At 44.8% G+C, this 18,667-nt stretch overlaps 1 protein-coding gene across 1 annotated transcript in view; it reads right to left on the minus strand.

Moving 5' to 3' along the window:
• Positions 1-221: 221 nt before the first annotated feature.
• LOC121571014 (EH domain-binding protein 1-like protein 1) overlaps positions 222-18,667 on the minus strand; it is a 43,841-nt gene continuing 25,395 nt past the window's right edge. The window contains exons 9-19 of the mRNA XM_045221790.1: positions 5,978-6,068; positions 5,415-5,581; positions 5,216-5,264; positions 4,557-5,078; positions 3,799-3,850; positions 3,375-3,412; positions 3,126-3,237; positions 2,921-3,020; positions 2,741-2,814; positions 1,454-1,568; positions 222-971 (exon numbers count right to left, since the gene is read on the minus strand). Of these exons, the coding sequence (XP_045077725.1) occupies positions 875-971; positions 1,454-1,568; positions 2,741-2,814; positions 2,921-3,020; positions 3,126-3,237; positions 3,375-3,412; positions 3,799-3,850; positions 4,557-5,078; positions 5,216-5,264; positions 5,415-5,581; positions 5,978-6,068 (1,417 nt within the window). The 3' untranslated portion in view covers positions 222-874. The remainder of the gene's footprint in view (positions 972-1,453; positions 1,569-2,740; positions 2,815-2,920; positions 3,021-3,125; positions 3,238-3,374; positions 3,413-3,798; positions 3,851-4,556; positions 5,079-5,215; positions 5,265-5,414; positions 5,582-5,977; positions 6,069-18,667) is intronic.

Genomic DNA, 18,667 nt, shown 5'->3' on the forward strand with positions numbered 1-18,667 from the left:
GTGGAAGGCTAACCGAAACATTTGACCCAAGTTAAACAATTTAAAGGCAATGCTACCAAATACTAATTGAGTGTATGTAAACTTCTGACCCACTGGGAATGTGATGAAAGAAATAAAAGCTGAAATAAATCACTCTACTATTATTCTGACATTTCACATTCTTAAAATAAAGTGGTGATCCTAACTGACCTAAAACAGGGAATTTTAACTAGGATTAAATGTCAGGAATTGTGAAAATCTGAGTTTAAATGTATTTGGTTAAGGTGTATGTAAACTTCCGACTTCAACTGTAGTCATAGATTGTGTAACAAAGTGTAGTCCTCTTTTGCACTCTCAATCACACACACAAACAAACACACACATCAACGCACACATATAAACACACGTACACTCACACAAAAAAATCAAAACACAATCTGAAGAGCAGGGTGACTGTTGATAACCAGTCATAGGTTGCGTTGAGGCTTAGTCATATCATGGAGAGGGGGGTGAGTGAACATCGTTTTACGTCCTCTTAGTGCAGTCACATAACACAGCTCTCAGTCTCTTCCATGCAGTGTTGATGTCATGATACAGACACATACAACTTTAGTCCCAATGTGCACCCAGGTGACCTTCCACTGGGCTTCCTGGTTCAGGTGTGACCTTCCACTTGGCTTCCTGTTTCAGGTGTGACCTTCCACTGGGCTTCCTGGTTCAGGTGTGACTTTCCACTGGGCTTCCTGGTTCAGGTGTGACCTTCCACTGGTCTTCCTTGTTCAGGTGTGACCTTCTACTGGGCTTCCTGTTTCAGGTGTGACCTTCCACTGGGCTTCCTGGTTCAGGTGTGACCTTCTACTGGGCTTCCTGGTTCAGGTGTGTCCGACGCCAGGCCTCACTGCAGCACACACTTCTCCTGCTTGCTTTTCTTGCTGTACTTCCTGCGTCTCTGCTCCAGGCCTCTCTCCAGCCTCTCGTCCTCCTCCAGAGCCCTAGGCGCAGAGAACATTTTTTACATTTGACATTTTAGTCATTTAGCAGACGCTCTTATCCAGAGCGACTTACAGTTAGTGAGTGTGTACATTTTTCATACTGAACAGGGAGAGACCTGCTAGAACAGTAGGCCCATAGCAAACAGTCACCCTCTCAGACTTAGGTTCAACTTTGTGGCAGTGGAAGACAAAACTCACAAAGAGACCTGATATCTCATTCACCCCATAGCATACCATCCCCCCAGATTAATACATCCATGGTTAATGTCTAGCAGAGTGTGTTTTAAGCGTCTGTGTTTGCAGTGTGTCTGTGTTTGCTGTGTGCATTCAGCGTGTGTGACTCAGCTGGGCCATGGTTGCATCCCAAATGGTACCCTATTCCCTATATAGTGCACATCTTTTGGCCAATTAGGCTCTAGTCAAAAGTAGTGCACTATATAGGGAATAGGGTACCATTTGGGATGCAACCATGGCTGTCTCACCCTTTCTCCTTGGCGTCCATGTCGTGGACCAGCTCGTCCCTCAGGTTGACCAGAGACACCAGCTCCTGCAGTAGCAGCTGCTCCCTGTGCTTGTGGGCAGCTGTGTTCTGCCACTCTGGAGGACAGAGCAAAAGGGGAGGGGGAGAGAGTGAGAGAGTGATCGGAGGAGAGAGAGAGAGAGAGGACAGGGAAAGAGTGGTACGAGATTGAGGGTGGTACAGAGTAGAGAGTTGTTGCTTTGCCAACGTGAAATTGAGTTCCATTACCAGCTTTTTATTGCGATGTGTTTCATTTTAAACTATAACCTCGTGATTCAACTGGAAGTAAATAAAGGATTACAATAAATGATGTCATTAAAGAAAGGATCACTTCCTCAAACCAGCAGGTGGGCAGATACCACTTGGTATATTTGGGAAGTCTGACTTTACCAAACAGATGTGTTAATAGCGTGAGTCAATCATGACCAAAGTTTACTGTTGTTGGAGACTATCTGACTTGAGCCCGTTTTAATCTGTTAATAATTGTAAATGAGCCTAGCAGTAGTAATTATGGGTTAGATGGAATGATCTATGTGCATTGTATTTGGGCAGAGACAAAGTACAAAGGGGGCCTGTCTCTGAGGGAAAGAATGATCCAATAAGGGTTGAATAGGAGCCATGTGTCTGGGGTTCGAGCTGATAGATCGTAAATTGCTTTAATTCTATAACACCGTCTTATATCTTCACTGTTTTCTATCATTATATACTCTTACTATGAATATACAGTTTATATATTCTTAGAGATTTAAAGTAGTGTTAGGTTTAAGCTCTTTGTGTATGAGAGGTGTAATTATCTAGTGGACTGCAGTAGACTGTAGAAATGTGTACTCCCAATAACTCAAGACCTCTCCTGACTGATAAGAAGCCCTGTGAAAGGCACGGAGGAGCACAAAGGTTCTGGACTTGCCCAACAACAGAGACTGATTGTTTATCCTAGAAATACAAGGAGGGCACTCAGTTTAATCGGAAGGTATAAATATATGTTTGTGTGCTATGCAGCTGCAACACACAGTGTGGTGAATAAATGTAGTTTGAGTTTTTCTCTGAGTCCGTATATTGTACCAGAAATTAGAACCTAACACTGACATACGCAACAGCACACTTTACTAATTTCCCTTGCAGAGATATATTTGTTATTGTATGGTTTGGGTGTCACTATGACCACATCTGGCCACAGTAATGAGCTGTATCACAGAATAGAGTGGCATCATGGATCTTGTAGTTTAGTATATTGGTACTGTAGTCTTGCCTTCAATAGCCATCATGTCTCTCAGCTCTCGGTTCAGCATCTCAAACCTCATTTCCAGGTCCTGCTCTTCTTGCCTGTGGAGCAGAATGCCTTGTGGTTAGATCAATGTAATGTAGCTATAATACGTCGGTGTTGTTTAAAGCACTAGGTAGACAGCACAGTAGGCATGGTGGACGTTACAGTAGCTGTAGTTGGTCTTGTCTCCTGATGAGGGCGTTCTTCTTGTTGACCAGAGTAAACCACTCCTGAATCAGCTTCTCCTCCTGCATCTTGTCACTACCTACATGTATGGAGACAGAGAGGGCATCATTATAAAGAGACGTTTTGAAAATACTGAAAGTATTTATTGAAGGGGATTTGTCTCTCTTTCTTCATCCCCCCTCACCTGACTCCATAAGTTGCCGTAGTGTCCTTTCCACGATGTCTGCCCTGCTGTCAATGTGCTTCTGTTCCGCCTCTAGGGCCTGCATCTCCCTCAGCACATACTGGCTGGTGTCCTGTGTACACAGACACACAGACACAGACACACACACAGAGAGAATTATACTTATTTCTGATACAGATCATTGGTATTTCCTTAATGCACATAAGTGTTTATGACAGTGGCAGACAGTAACTTGTGAAAGTGACAGACCTCCTCAGCCGATCGTCCTTCTTCACCAGCTGCCCTTCCTATATGAAACACACACACAGCATAACGAGACACATAGCAACATTATGCAGTAGCTACAATTACTGGAAGAGCATCAAAGTGGAAAACTAGACTGCGATGACAAGAGGTAATTAGCATAGTTTGATAGGCTAAGGACTCTAATCCTAACGACAGGAAGCCAACAAAGTAATTAGAGTGAGTGATGTCAATGCTCAGGGGAAGGATGAATCAACAAAGAAAACTGTGATGACTTGTGTATGTACTCTCTCTCTCGCCTATACACTGCTCCTCTGATGGGTGTAGCGCAATCATAAAGTACCTGGGAAACTGGAGACTCAGTAAGTCTGTGTGTGTGTGAGTGTGTGAACTCAGAACACATCATACAAAATCAATATACTGTATGTACCGGTTTCTGATTTTCTTCTGTCAGCTCCACCCTCTTCCTGTCCTGTAGCAACCTGTAAATACAACAAAATAATCACTCACAGAGATGGAGAGAGAGAGAGAGAGAGAGAGAGAGAGAGAGAGAGAGAGAGGGGGGATGAGAGAGAGAGAGAGAGAGAGAGAGAGCACTGTGACTGATAGAAAACTGAGGAAAACACTGACTAGGTACTGACTCAGTGAGCATAGTCTGGCTATAGAGACCGGTCATCACAGGCAAACCTGGCTGCCCAGAGAGGACAGGCTGTGCTCACTCTGCTCCAGGGGAGAGGTAGAGACTATTGACAAATACTCAGACCTAAAATAATCTTTCTTTCCCCAAATTATCATTCAGTACAAAGAATTGAAACTATAAAAAGATGAAGAAAAAAACAAATATTTATTGGGTGAAAAGCCAAATATGTGTCTTCCTGCCACAGGCAGTGAAAAGTGCAATGTAATGTCAATAATATTTCCCATTTAGTTTTGTTTTGGCTTTCATACCATATCATGTGGCTTCTCAGTCAGTTTGACACTAGTCTACTACTATTGCGTTAATGTATTGTTATTCTCATTAATATTGTTGTTGTAGTTGCTGTTAATGGTAATCCCATTTCCACTACTACTATTATTATTGCTGTTGGTCCCACCATTTTTGTTATATGTATACTTTGACAATGTAAGTAATTTAACTTGCCATGTCAATAAAGCCTATTGAGTTGAGAGATATCGTAGGCCACTTACTTCGGCTGGGTCTGCCTCATCTATTGACCTGCGTTGTGACCGGCGTTTCTTAACCAGATCTGCATCCTTTAGGTGGGAGAACCCAGACTTGGCAGATAAGAAATGTGTCCTAGGGGGTGCAACGGGTGCTTGGGCCCCTCCTGCTTCCCCTGCAGCCTGCAGCCGTTTGGTTCTAGGGGGTGGGACCACTTCCCCATTGGTGCACTCCTTAGTGTCACTATCCGCCTTCTTCTCTGCAGCGCCCACATTGGTCTCCATTGTGAGGGCCTCATCTTGGATCCGTTGACAGTAGCGTGCGGCGGCCTCTGGGTCGGGACCCTCCCGGCTCTCCCCGGCCACACCGTAACTGGACTCACTGCTGTCCGCCTCGATGTGCAGCACACTCAGCTCCTGGCCCGTGAAGTAGGTGCGGATCTGGTTGAGGTAGGTCATGACGATGAGGCGGTCAGGCACGGCCAGGAGGACCATGTCCGAGGGCTCCATCAGCCGAGAGATGCCCAACTCGGCGAAACCGTCAAAGGCCTGGGGGGAAATGAGAGAAGAGAAGATGGATTGGGTGGGGAAAATATTCAGCAGTTAACCAATTGATGGTCACATTTAAGGCCTGGCTGTTGGTAGTGATTATGACATGATGAGATAACATAAAGGAAACAAACTACCTTTTTGTTGTTGCGCTTGATGTCATAAGGGTCCAGCATCTCAAAGTTTCTAAGCAGCGAAGAAAGAGAGAATCAATACACACTACAAGAACAGGAAACAAGTTAATACAAAAATAATGTCATTTTTAAAGGTTAAACAAGTCATAACACAATGCCTGCTCATGTTTATGTCTAAACGCTTCACAGAGGGGGTACCTACATCCTGTCTGGGTGGAAGTGGTGTAGCAGTGCACAGAAGGCCAGGCCGTTCCTCCAGGACGTGCTGAAGTTGGTGATCTTGACCCCCTTGTGTTCTTTGGTGACCTCCTGACACCACTCCAGTAGGGACTGGCTGGAGGTCACCAGACCAGGACTGGCCATGAAACCCTAAGACAACAAATGACATCAGATATAATAGGTACATTCAGAGTGGTAAGGAGTCAGCATTTCATTTCAAAGGACACAAAATGGACAGTTATGATTGTGTTAAAGAGTCAGCATTTCATTTCAAAGGACACAAAATGGACAGTTATGATTGTGGTAATGAGTCAGCATTTCATTTTAAAGGACACAAAATGGACAGTTATGATTGTGGTAATGAGTCAGCATTTCATTTTAAAGGACACAAAATTGACAGTTATGATTGTGGTAATGAGTCAGCATTTAATTTCAAAGGACACAAAATGGACAGTTATGATTGTGGTAATGAGTCAGCATTTCATTTCAAAGGACACAAAATGGATGGTGGAGGATTGGTCAACTGATAGACTATAAATAACATACTTCTGGGGAAGCAGCACTGCCTAGACCCATTTCCTGAGAGTTTACAGGTCTGCGTTTAGGAGTTGTTGGCTCGTCTGCTGCCCCCTGCTGCCTAAAAATAGAAAAACAGGGATTTAATATGACCTGACTACACACCAACTGATCGTTATACTCTGGATGTTTAGTTCTAACAGTTTAGTAGCAACACATTTCAAATAATGGTAAAGGATTAAATATAAGGCATTTTCTCAATCAGTTCACTTTCAGAAAAGCATTCTAGTCACACAGAATTATCAACAACTACAGGTAAATGCTCTCAAAAATGTCCACACGTCAATCAACCACTGTATTGCACGTGTGTCCAACTCAACATAACGTACCTCTCCTCATCTAAGCCACCAGCAGCTATGTCTACTGACTCAAAGCCAAAGTCCACCTCTTCAACCCCCATGTCTTTGCTTTCAACCTCCATCTGCTCTGTCTCTTTGGCTCCCTCAACATGTAACCAGTCGTCCTCAGCTGGTGTACCGGTGGTTGGAGAGGTCGGGTCAAGCACTTCTGCCTCTGAACCTCTCTCAATATCCTCGCTTACAGTGTCTTCAAAGAAGTCAGTGACCATAGGGGTTTCTGTGAAGGCCTGAGTGACCATGGTAGTATCTGTAAAGGTCAAGCTCTCCCCGCTCTCCTCCAGTCCCTTCTCACAGACTTCTGGTGACATCTCCTCTGAGTGAGAAATTGTGACAAAGCTCCCTTCGGAGACCATGTTTGAGGTTAGTGATAGTGAACCCTCTTGTGGCTTCCTGACTGGTGTCTTGTTTGTCTTCCTGAGAGAGACAGCGAGCTCTCAAGGGATTCTCTCTGGCTGGTGAAAGAGAAGTCCATTGGAGGAGTTCCATCAGAAAAAGAGCAACTAAGGTGTTTTTTTAGAGCGGGGAACTGGAACAGACATGCTTGATTGTTCTATGTTTAGTTTACTCCTCCTCTTACGAAGAGGAGCAACCACCACTTCCCCAGATGCTGCAGGCTGGCCACCAGGGGGTACGGGAGGAGGACTACTGCTCCTCTTGTTGCGTTGAGGTGGTACCAGCCCAGAGGCTGAGGCTGCAGGTGAACGTCCTCTTTCTCTGGTAGACTGGGTGTTATCCCCACTAGAGGCATGCCAGGTCTTTGGTCGGGTAGCATCTGTTTGGACAGGTGGGGCTGGTCTTGTTTCCCTCTTGGCTTTGGGACTGGTAAGTACTCCTGCTTGCCTTCCATCTTTACTCCTGGTGCAGTGTCCTCTGTTGAGTCTTTTTGAGCTGGCTCATTTTCAAGTGACTCAGTAGCTGTTTCTGTCACTTCCAGGGTCTGCTTCTCCGCCTCAACCTTTTCAAATGAGTCTGTGAATTCCTGAGACTGTTTCTCCACCTCAACCTTTTCAAATGAGTCTGTGACTTCTGTTGAGACCTTCTGAGATGGCTCATCTTCAAGTGACTCAGTGGCTGTTTCTGTCACTTCCGGAGACTGCTTCTCCGCCTCAACCTTTTCAAATGAGTCTGTGACTTCCGGAGACTGCTTCTCCGCCTCAACCTTTTCAAACGGGTCTATCATAAGATCCTCTATCTGGGCTGGAGCTGTAGACCCGTGGTTGGCAGTATTCAGGGCCTCTACAGCCATAGCCTCATCTGCGCCATCTTCTACTTTGCTTGATTCCACTGGGGGGAGAATGAGTTCTCTTGCTGCACCTAGGCGGGGCTATTTTTCTGATGATCGAGAGGGGGGCAGTCTCTCCCACACCAAAATCGGGGTACGACTCTGTAGGTACATGATCTGGAGTTAGGGGAACAGTTGTGGTCTGACCAGTAGCAGTCTCTAAATTGTCAGCTTTCTGTCGTGGTTCGGGAGAGAGAGAGAGAGAGAGAGATGCTTTCCTGGTGCGTTGAGGTGGAATGAGCTTGGCTCATCAGCTTTCTGAGATGGCTCTGGAGTGAGGCTGTCTTGTTTCCTACCAGGCCGTGGTGGAATCAGTTCAGTGGCTTCCTGGCCAGGTTTCTGTGAACGTTCTGCACTGGAAGCGCTAGAGGTTCTCCTTGGGCGTGGAGGTGGGACAACGCCAGTTGCCTGTGGTGTCTCTTTAGTGAGGCTTGTCTTAGTACGGCGAGGAGGGACCAGTTCAGTGGGCACCTGGACAGGGGCATCAGTTTTTTGTTGAGGCTCTGTTGAAAGACAACGGTTTCTTTTCCTACCAGGATGTGATGTGACCATCTCAGCTGGTGCCTGGGCAGTGAAACCCTTCTGGCCATCATCTTTCTTTAGAGGTTCTGTTGAAAGACTACTGTCTCCTCTCACTTCAGTGGGCTTCTGAACAGATACAGTGGGGAGAACAAGTATTTGATACACTGCCGATTTTGCAGGTTTTCCTACTTACAAAGCATGTAGAGGTCTGTAATTTTTATCATAGGTACACTTCAACTGTGAGAGACGGAATCTAAAACAAAAATCCAGAAAATCACATTGTTTGATTTTTAAGTAATTCATTTGCATTTTATTGCATGACATAAGTATTTGATACATCAGAAAAGCAGAACTTAATATTTGGTACAGAAACCTTTGTTTGCAATTACAGAGATCATACGTTTCCTGTAGGTCTTGACCAGGTTTGCACACACTGCAGCAGGGATACTGGCCCACTCCTCCATACAGACCTTCTCCAGATCCATCAGGTTTCGGGGCTGTCGCTGGGCAATACGGACTTTCAGCTCCCTCCAAAGATTTTCTATTGGGTTCAGGTCTGGAGACTGGCTAGGCCACTCCAGGACCTTGAGATGCTTCTTACGGAGCCACTCCTTAGTTGCCCTGGCTGTGTGTTTCGGGTCGTTTTCATGCTGGAAGACCCATCCACGACCCATCTTCAATGCTCTTACTGAGGGAAGGAGGTTGTTGGCCAAGATCTCGCGATACATGGCCCCATCCATCCTCCCCTCAATACGGTGCAGTCGTCCTGTCCCCTTTGCAGAAAAGCATCCCCAAAGAATGATGTTTCCACCTCCATGCTTCATGGTTGGGATGGTGTTCTTGGGGTTGTACTCATCCTTCTTCTTCCTCCAAACACGGCGAGTGGAGTTTAGACCAAAAAGCTCTATTTTGTCTCATCAGACCACATTACCTTCTCCCATTCCTCCTCTGGATCATCCAGATGGTCATTGGCAAACTTCAGACGGGCCTGGACATGCGCTGGCTTGAGCAGGGGGACCTTGCGTGCGCTGCAGGATTTTAATCCATGACGGCGTAGTGTGTTACTAATGGTTTTCTTTGAGACTGTGGTCCCAGCTCTCTTCAGGTCATTGACCAGGTCCTGCCGTGTAGTTCTGGGCTGATCCCTCACCTTCCTCATGATCATTGATGCCCCACGAGGTGAGATCTTGCATGGAGCCCCAGACCGAGGGTGATTGACCGTCATCTTGAACTTCTTCCATTTTCTAATAATTGCGCCAACAGTTGTTGCCTTCTCACCAAGCTGCTTGCCTATTGTCCTGTAGCCCATCCCAGCCTTGTGCAGGTCTACAATTTTATCCCTGATGTCCTTACACAGCTCTCTGGTCTTGGCCATTGTGGAGAGGTTGGAGTCTGTTTGATTGAGTGTGTGGACAGGTGTCTTTTATACAGGTAACGAGTTCAAACAGGTGCAGTTAATACAGGTAATGAGTGGAGAACAGGAGGGCTTCTTTAAAAAAAACTAACAGGTCTGTGAGAGCTGGAATTCTTACTGGTTGGTAGGTGATCAAATACTTATGTCATGCAATAAAATGCAAATGAATTACTTAAAAATCATATAATGTGATTTTCTGGATTTTTGTTTTAGATTCCGTCTCTCACAGTTGAAGTGTACCTATGATAAAAAATTACAGACCTCTACATGCTTTGTAAGTAGGAAAACCTGCAAAATCGGCAGTGTATCAAATACTTGTTCTCCCCACTGTACATTCTCAGATTTCTGTTTGCGCTCTGAAGTGAGACTGTCTTTTCTCCTTAGAGGCCGTGATGGGACCACCTTAAATACAATCCCTTGATCATCAGCTTCCTGTTGAGTTTCTGGAGGAAGACCACCGTCTCGTTTCTTTGCATGATGAGGACCGACCAGTTCAGTTGTTACCTGTGCAGGGACAGCCTGGCCAGCGAAACTCCCTCGGCCATCTGCTTTCTTTTGAGATTGTTGTGGCAGGGATCTCTTTTTCTTTCGGGCTCCATGAAGAGGGGCAACTTCTGATTGTGTTTAATCTGAGGTGAGTGTCTGATCATCAGAGGGTTTATCTGGGATGGGTACTATATGTTCTTGAGACTTGTCCTCTAACACCGACTTGTCTGTAGCAGGCTGTGAGGTAGGGGCAGAGACTTCCTCTGTGCTTGCATGTTGGGTGCTTAAGGTTAAAAAAAAATAAAGGTAAAAAAAGATCATGGCTCAGATCTTGCCATAGAATTATATTCTATAAAATGACTATTGAAATTATAATATCAGTAAAGCAACCCCACACATCACAGAAGCGATTACATACCCCATTCCACAGAGCAGACACTGGAGAAGCATTCCAGATGTAGAAAAACTAAACACATTGACTGATTATGACTAACAAAAAGCCACAGGTTTTTCTTTACAAGACAAACATGCACGACATAGGTAGCAGCATAAACAGTACACAGAGACACTGAAGACCTTAGTTTACATTAAAACACCTGGGTCCACAAACAAGTGCCTTAAACATCAAAACGCAGCTTAAACACATACTGTAGACTTGTGCATCACAGTTCACTGAGTAGCAGGCATGGCTGAGCCAAACATTATGCGAACGAAAGACAATGTTATGACTTCAAAATAACGCATTTGTATTTTCAAGCAGTGCAGCCAAATAGTTCAGACACGGGTTTGCTGTCCAGGTGTAATGAAGTTGATCATTCTGTCTCGATAGGTGACCCGGCTGAAGAAATGTCAACATAACCTGTTATCTGTCCAGAGTCCTGCGCTTTGAATGTTGATTTCTCCCCTATTTGCGCCCGCTTGTCAAGGTAAATCTCTTCTTCCCCAGTTACCACAAATTGTCCTTTGGAGATCTCAGGAAGGTCAGCCTCCGTCAATGACGGCCATTTTCTCATACTGCTTAGACCTTCGACTCCAACAAACCCATCCTCAGTGTCGTGTCTCACTACCGATGGAGACTCGGATTGTTTGTCTTCCAGAGTCAACAAGCATGGCTCAGCGGTGGTTGGGAGTTCAATCGTTTTTTTGGTTTCACCCTCAAGGTGCGGTGCCTTTCCAGACACTGCTTCCTGGACGAGGGTAGGTGTATCTGGGACTGCACTGTTCTCTGGGTCCACAGAGGAGGAGACTGTCATGCTACTGTCTGCACCTTCTGTTGGAGAGGAACCAGACGGGCCCAACATGGCTGCTACTGTTTCATAACTGTGAGAGAGGGATTACTTACTGTAATTAAGGGACTGAGCTTTAAAACAGGCATGGTAAACATTGGGAGCATGCTAAACCATATAAAAAGTCTCAACACATTTCAGAAATCTGAGCGATTAAACCCAGATCATTCAAACTTCAGTCATCAATACATTTAATTTATTAATTTATCAATTTAGAGTTGCTAAAAGTTATTGATTTGACCAAAATGTGATTTGTCAAATCAATGACGAAGATCAAAAATAGAAAATGCCATTACATGCAAACATAAATCTAAATAAACTAGTGAACATGAGGGTGACACTGGTGAATATAATCACCTTAATTTGACTAAGAATCTACTGTGCTACTACTTTCTAAACAGAACACACCACACACTTTGCCCTTCTAGAGAGAAGCCTCACTACAATCTCCCACTTCCCCTCTGGAGAAGACACCAACAATGGTCTGTACTAGGCCAGAGGCCTCCTCCTGCTTCTCTGCCACATAACCCTCAACTTCCAGCACCTCCCACCCCAAGACTAGCTCTGGTTCTGACACTGCGGAGAGCTTCTGGATCTCCTCAGATTCCTCAAATGTGATTTTCTCTATTTGTGGGCTGCCGAGGACACTAACATGAGAGGTGAACATTGAAAAGAACATCCCTACAAAATCCATGCTACACACAGAAAAACACACAGAGTTGTTGGCATGCACAATTCAGTAAGAATATCACTCCATCAGTGGAGGCTGCTGAGGGGAAGACGGCTCATAATAATGGCTGGAACGGCGTGAATGGAATGGAATCAAACACATGGAAACCATGTGTTTGATGTATTTGATACCATTCCACTCATTCAACTCCAGCTATTACCACAAGCCCTTTCTCCCCAATTAAGGTGCCACCGACCTCCTGTGCACTCCATAATATATGATCTCCATGTAAGAGGTTCACAGACCTAAAACACATCTCAGATGCAGAGCATCCTGAAAATGACCAAACACGCCATGCAGTCTTAAGAGGTTTGCCAGAGTTAAAATATCTGGCTTTACAGTGGCCGTTGCAGACCAAATAAAAACAAACAACAATGTTTCACTACCACTGCCACTGCAATCCATGCAGAGAGCCATATGCTCAAACACTTACCCCTTATCTAGAACATACTCTGCTGGTTCCCCAGTAACCTCTTTCTTCTCGATCTGCATATTTGTCTCTTAAAAACCAAAAACCAAAGTATGTTGCTTTCCACTTGCAATGCGAGACACTGGAAAAAGGATATTACATGTCTAACCACACATGTCTTACCATTTGCCTCTACAGACTCTAGACTGTGAGGAGGGGCAGATGGGAAACCAGGAATGCTTGCTGCCTCGGGGCAAGATGGTGCCAGTGCAACCATCGTTTTTAGATTTTCATCTCCAACTGCACTGCCTAGGTCCGGCTCGAAGAGCACAATATCATCTGACCTTTTATCCTTAAATGGTTTTCCCCACAATGGCTGCATAGAACTTACAGATTCGCCCGAGTTAATTCAGATGGCTGTCTAGAAGGTAATCCAGGTTCTCTAGATTCATTTGGACAAGCTGGCAGTAGAGAAAACACGGTTTGTTCTTCTATTGCTTTAAGTCATGTAAAGGACAGGAACCCAGAAGTGAGACTGTCACATGGGCAAGATGGCACCAGTGCCACCATATTTTTCATATTTTCTCTGTCTTCTGCTGACCTATCTTTGATTATTACGGTCTTATCTTTCAGCGTCTTCTCAAACAAAGGCTTCTGTTCAACGTGCCAATCTCCTGTCTGGACTTTGGCCGTTGATGGGAAACCTGGGAGACTGGAGATTTTGGGGCAAGATCGTGTGAGATCCACACTATTAAGCTCCCTCTTAGGTCGTGGTGCAGAGCGGAAGCTAGGAATCCTGGCTGCTTCTGTGCAACATGGCACCAAAGCAACCATTGCGTTCGTTTTGCCAATATCTTCTTTTGATTTGCCATTTAGGAGAATGCTTTCTTCATCTTCCTTCTTCTTCTTTTGCAAGTGCTCAAACATAGGCTTTGGGTCAACAAGCCACTCTAATGTTGTAGCCCCATCAGTGGATGCAAAACCAGGGAGACTGGACATTTTGGGGCAAGCGGGCACAAGACTCAACATACTTAGATCTACCTCAGCTTTGGGATGTGGTGCAGAGGGGAAGCCAGGAATCCTTGCTGCAGTAGGACATGATGGTACCAGAGCCACCATGTGTTTTATTAGCTCTGTGTCTTCTTTCAATCTGTCCAAATGTGGAGTGGACATAAAGGTCACCCTTTTTTTCCCAATTCGGGGGCCTCTCCCAAATGGCCTCAATGTTGATTGTACACTCCTTTACTTGACATTCAAGAGAAGGGAATCCGAGTGTGCCAGCCACTCTTGGGAAGGATGGCATTAGATCTACCATGTTAGGTTCCCTCTCTAACTTGACTTCCTTGGACAGATGTGGAGACGGAAATCCCGGAATGCTGGCAGTGCATGGACAAGATGAGACCATATCTGCCATACCTCTCACCATGTCTTTCTCCTCTTTTGATCTATGATCTGGACCATCCTTTCTTGGCTTATCCCATAATATGCTATTGTCCACTGGACAGTCTTCTAACTGAGCCTCTGAACAGGATGCTTGAGTGGATGGAAGCCCTGGTGCACTGGCGAGTCTTAGGCATGATGACGGCAGAGAAACCATGTTTTCAGGTCTGAGGAGAGGGGGACCATGATCAGAGTTGATTATGACAACCAAGAAAGCAGAGTGTTCTGGTAAGAACAAAGCAATCAAATGGAAAGGACTAAAACTATCACACACAAACCAAAACTCATGCTCAAAAATATTATCTCTGACTAATCATGAAAATTACAGTTAAAAATGCAACCATTTAAATCGAGATAAGAGCAGGTCTAGGTGAATAAATACCGTGCAATACCATACAACGCACAACACAAAATTGTATATATTCATTAAAATTAAAATTGATAATGCAAAATATTGGAAAATATACTGAATAAGTCTAGAAGCACAAATCCTACAATACGATTTAATTCCATTGCTGCAGGTGGCTAAATGCTCTGTTTAAGTTGTTTTAAATCCAAACCCCAAAAACGCAATAGAAATGCAACACCATGCACATCAACACTACTAAACCAGCACCATGCTGGCAGGTGGTGAGGTTGAGCACTGTGACCCTTATACACATACCACATCTCATACGTTTCCACCTGCCTAGCCACAGTAACCTCTTCCTTCCCAGAATGCTCTATTCCAGAGCCTGACTCTAAGACTTCCTCTTCCATTTCTTCCTCACATATCATCTCCTAGTCCTCTACAACTTGACACTTTGCCAGGGCCACAACCTCACAAGTGGTCTGGCTGTGTGAAATTTATTTTGGCTCTTTGTCAACAGTTGCTCCCATCCCATACCGCAATGGCTGACCCCCTTGGATGGGAGACTGACACGAAGGGCTGAAAGAGACACAAAATAGATAAATAGATGGAGAAGAAAGCACAGGGCATGCGCCTTCCAAGAATAGTGCAAAAAGCACAGTAGTGTCAGTCAGATGTGGATGAGATGGTTCAAAAGTGTTATCGTAAGCAGCCAAAGAAGGAAAAGCTGCACTCCTGCAGCAAATCAACACAACCCACCTATCTCTGACAGTCAAGAATAATGGCATGTCTGCAGGAATGGCGTGCCACATTCAGCAGTGCCTGAAAACAGAGTTGAAATTCAAGTGTTTCATATTCTACAGTATCTGACAGGTAACTGACAGGCAGAGAAATGTAGTTTAAGTTTTAGAAAAATGCCATAATGCAGATGTAGAATTGTTTTGCTCTCTTACTCCCAATCACTCACCCTTTTTCTAGAACGCCCACTTCCTGTGCCTCATACTTTTTTACTTATCTATTTTTTACTTTAACACTTTTTTTTCCTTCTTAAAACTGCATTGTTGGTTAAGGGCTTGTAAGTAAAGCATTTCACTGTAAGGTCTACACCTGTTGTATTCGGCGCATGTGACAAATAAAATGTGATTTGGTTTGATTTGATATCTGGTCAGAATGCCCCTCTCCTCTTTGAGCCCCTCCAACACTGAGCCATGTTCAGATTCTTGTTTGTTCTCATTCAGCACTACTTTGATTAGTTGGGGTTTGTAGCTAGGCTCTGTATGGCTCTCCTTCTTGCAGTCATAGATCTCCTCTGCTCACTCAGATGGAGAGACGAACCACTGTTGAGAGGCGTTTGAGAATGTGTAGATGGAAAACCAGGAGCAATGGCCTCACTTGGGAAAGATGGCAACATAGCCACCATTCCCTTCTCTAATTCATCATGAGTGGGAGCCAGAGACCGCACTGTTTTCTCTTTCAGTGTCTTTTCCCAAAATGGCCTCTCCTCCACAGGCCACTGTTGAATCGGAGGATCCTCTTGATTTTGCGTTTTTTGTAGATGTGTAACCATTGGGCAAATTCGCAAAAGACTGACTCTTGTAGACTGAGCATGTTTGACTCTTGCAGACTGACCATGTTTGACTCTTGTGGTTCTATAATTGGATGCTGTGCTGAAGGGAAACCAGGCACACATAGCTGCCATACCTTTTGCATCGCCTGATCTACAGACTCCAAAAGCTGGAATCTCTTTCTGTGTTTTTTCCCAGAATGGTCTTTGATCTACAGCCAGGGATCCTTGCAGCATGAGGACATGATGGTCTCAAAGGAACATTGGTTTTCATTTCCTCTTTGTCTGCTTTTGAGCTGTCAATAATGTCTTTCCTCTCCTATAGTGGTCTCTTGAACAATGGCCTCTGGTCAACAACCCACCCTGTTTCCCTATTCCAAGGAGACTAAAACGTTTATGGCAGGAGGGAACAAGATTCGCCATCCTTTGCGCCTCCTCAGCTTTTGCATGTGATGGAGAAGGGAAGCCAGGAATCCTAGCCTTCTTTGGGCAAGATGGTAACATATCTACCATGATATTTGTAAGTTCTTTGTTATCGTGTGGCATTGCCTGTACCACAGAAACTGTTATTTTCTTCAATGGCCTCTCCAAAAGTGGCATGCCAGTCAACATTATCTGACTTAATTGGCTGTTTAGGGCATGTAAGCAGAAGGTTAACCATACTCGGCTCAGATTCAGAAAGGCTTATTATCCCAACATTGGGTCATTTGGTATGCTCTTGCCTTGGTGCAGAGGGAACACCAGGAATACTGGCTTCTCTTTGGCAGGATGGTGCAAGAGCCACTATTTCCTTGTTCTTTTCACTATCATGATAGACTGTGTCAACATCCTCTAAATGGACCATCAATAATTCTACCTCTGTAGGTGACGTCTTAAACAGAGACTTACTATCTACTGGCCAGTCTACTGCCTTCGTTTGGTCTACGGTTGGCAATCCAGGAACTCTAGATACCCTTGGGCAAGTTGGCATTATGTAAAGTATGCTTGGCACAACCTGGGCTTTGGGCCTTGGAATAGATGGGAAAACCAGGAAAAGTACTCTCACTTGGGCAAAATGTGACAAGTGCTACCATACGTTTCAACAATCTCCATACACCTTGTCTAAAGCAACTGACGGAGAAAGCCCTATAACTGTCTTCTCATCATGTGATCTCTCCCATATCAGCTTCTTATCTACAGCCCAACTTAGAGCCTCAGCCCCTTCAGTCTCCTTTGGTTCACTGGAGGCCGAACCAGGTGCACTGGATACCCTTGTGCAAGTTGGTCGCTAGATTCACCATACTTGGTTCCATTTGTTTTTCAAGCCTTTCTGTTTTGGGTTGTTGTGTTGGTCTTTCTCTTTTGGGTGGTGATGCTGGTCTTTCTGTTTTGGGTGGTGATGCTGGTCTTTCCGTTTTGGGTGGTGATGCTGTTCTTTCTGTTTTGGGTGGTGATGCGGTTCTTTCTGTTTTGGAAGGTGATGCTGGTCTTTCTGTTTTGGGAGGTGATGCTGGTCTTTCTGTTTTGGGTGGTGTTGCCAAGGGGAACCCAGGAACACTGGCTACCCTTGGACAACTTAGCAACAGGGCAGCCATACTTTCCATTGTTATCTGGTCCTCATCCAATCTTTCATGAGCAGGGGTGATTATTGGGGTTCCTTTCAGTGGCTTCTTTCATAATGGCCTTTTATTAATGGGCCATTCTTCGGGTCGAGCCATAAATCTGTTCATAATCAATATGGTTGGGAAACCTGGAGAACTGGCCACTCTTGGACAAGATGGCAGCAAGGCAGCCATACTATTAGTTCTAAAGGGACAGGGGACACCAAGGAAATATGCCAGAGGAATGGTGCCAATGTAGTTCCCAAAACATGTTATTGTGTTTAAATAGTTAGTGGGAATAGCCCTTAATATTTATTGAAATGCAAACCTATGAGCTACACATTGAGGAACAGGGCTGTGCTGTGATTGTGCACCATGCCACGCCCCCAGTCCATGGGTACCACTTGTTCTTTTGAACCTCTTGAACGTCTTGTACCCTCTTGTTCTTTTGGGAGAATCTTTAGGATTATCTTTCTGTCAGCCCCTGCTCTTTCTCTGTGTGTTTCTCTTTTGGCAGAACGCTCTGCGACACTCTGTACATGAGTTGCGAAGGGGTGGGGCCATCATCCTCTGCTGCCCAATGGCTACCGCCACAATCTGTTCAGGCTCTGGTTTTGGCTAACGGCGTCCCTATCTGCATGGACATCTTGATCAAGTGACTCTGCCTGACTCTTTGCTTTTTGCAGTTATGGCATCTCAAAAATATTGGCGCACCGGAACAGAGGATGCTCTGGGGCTAAAGGGTAGGAGAGGGGTCATGCTCTCAGATCTGAGGGACAAACAAATCAAGGTCAGAGTTCAAGGGAGGGGGGGGAAATTGTATCTCCATAGCAACAATGCAGACAAAAACAGGCAAGGTTGAATCAGAAACCATTCTAAGTGGTGCTACTGTAAGAAGAGCTTTGCTAAGGATCTTCCATGAATTATTTGGCATACTGCTTGAGGTAGCATACTAATAGATTGCACACAAAGTAGCCAATCAGCAAGGGTTCAGTCAAAAGAAGTCGATCATGTAACAGCAAGCGTTCAGTCAAAAGAAGTCGACCATGTAAGACTATCCCTGGGTCAAGACGAGCAGTGATCTCGCTATGTATTGCAACAGCATTTCAGCCTGAGGGAAGTTGACACACTGTCAATCTGCCTACTGGAAACTGATACAATCATTTTGGTTTCCAGTAGTTTCCAATGAATCACAAGATTTCAGATGAATACGTTGCCACAGTGACCATGTATCCGGAG

This window comes from Coregonus clupeaformis, chromosome 8 (genome assembly GCF_020615455.1).
Source record: "Coregonus clupeaformis isolate EN_2021a chromosome 8, ASM2061545v1, whole genome shotgun sequence".
NCBI lineage: Eukaryota > Metazoa > Chordata > Actinopteri > Salmoniformes > Salmonidae > Coregonus > Coregonus clupeaformis.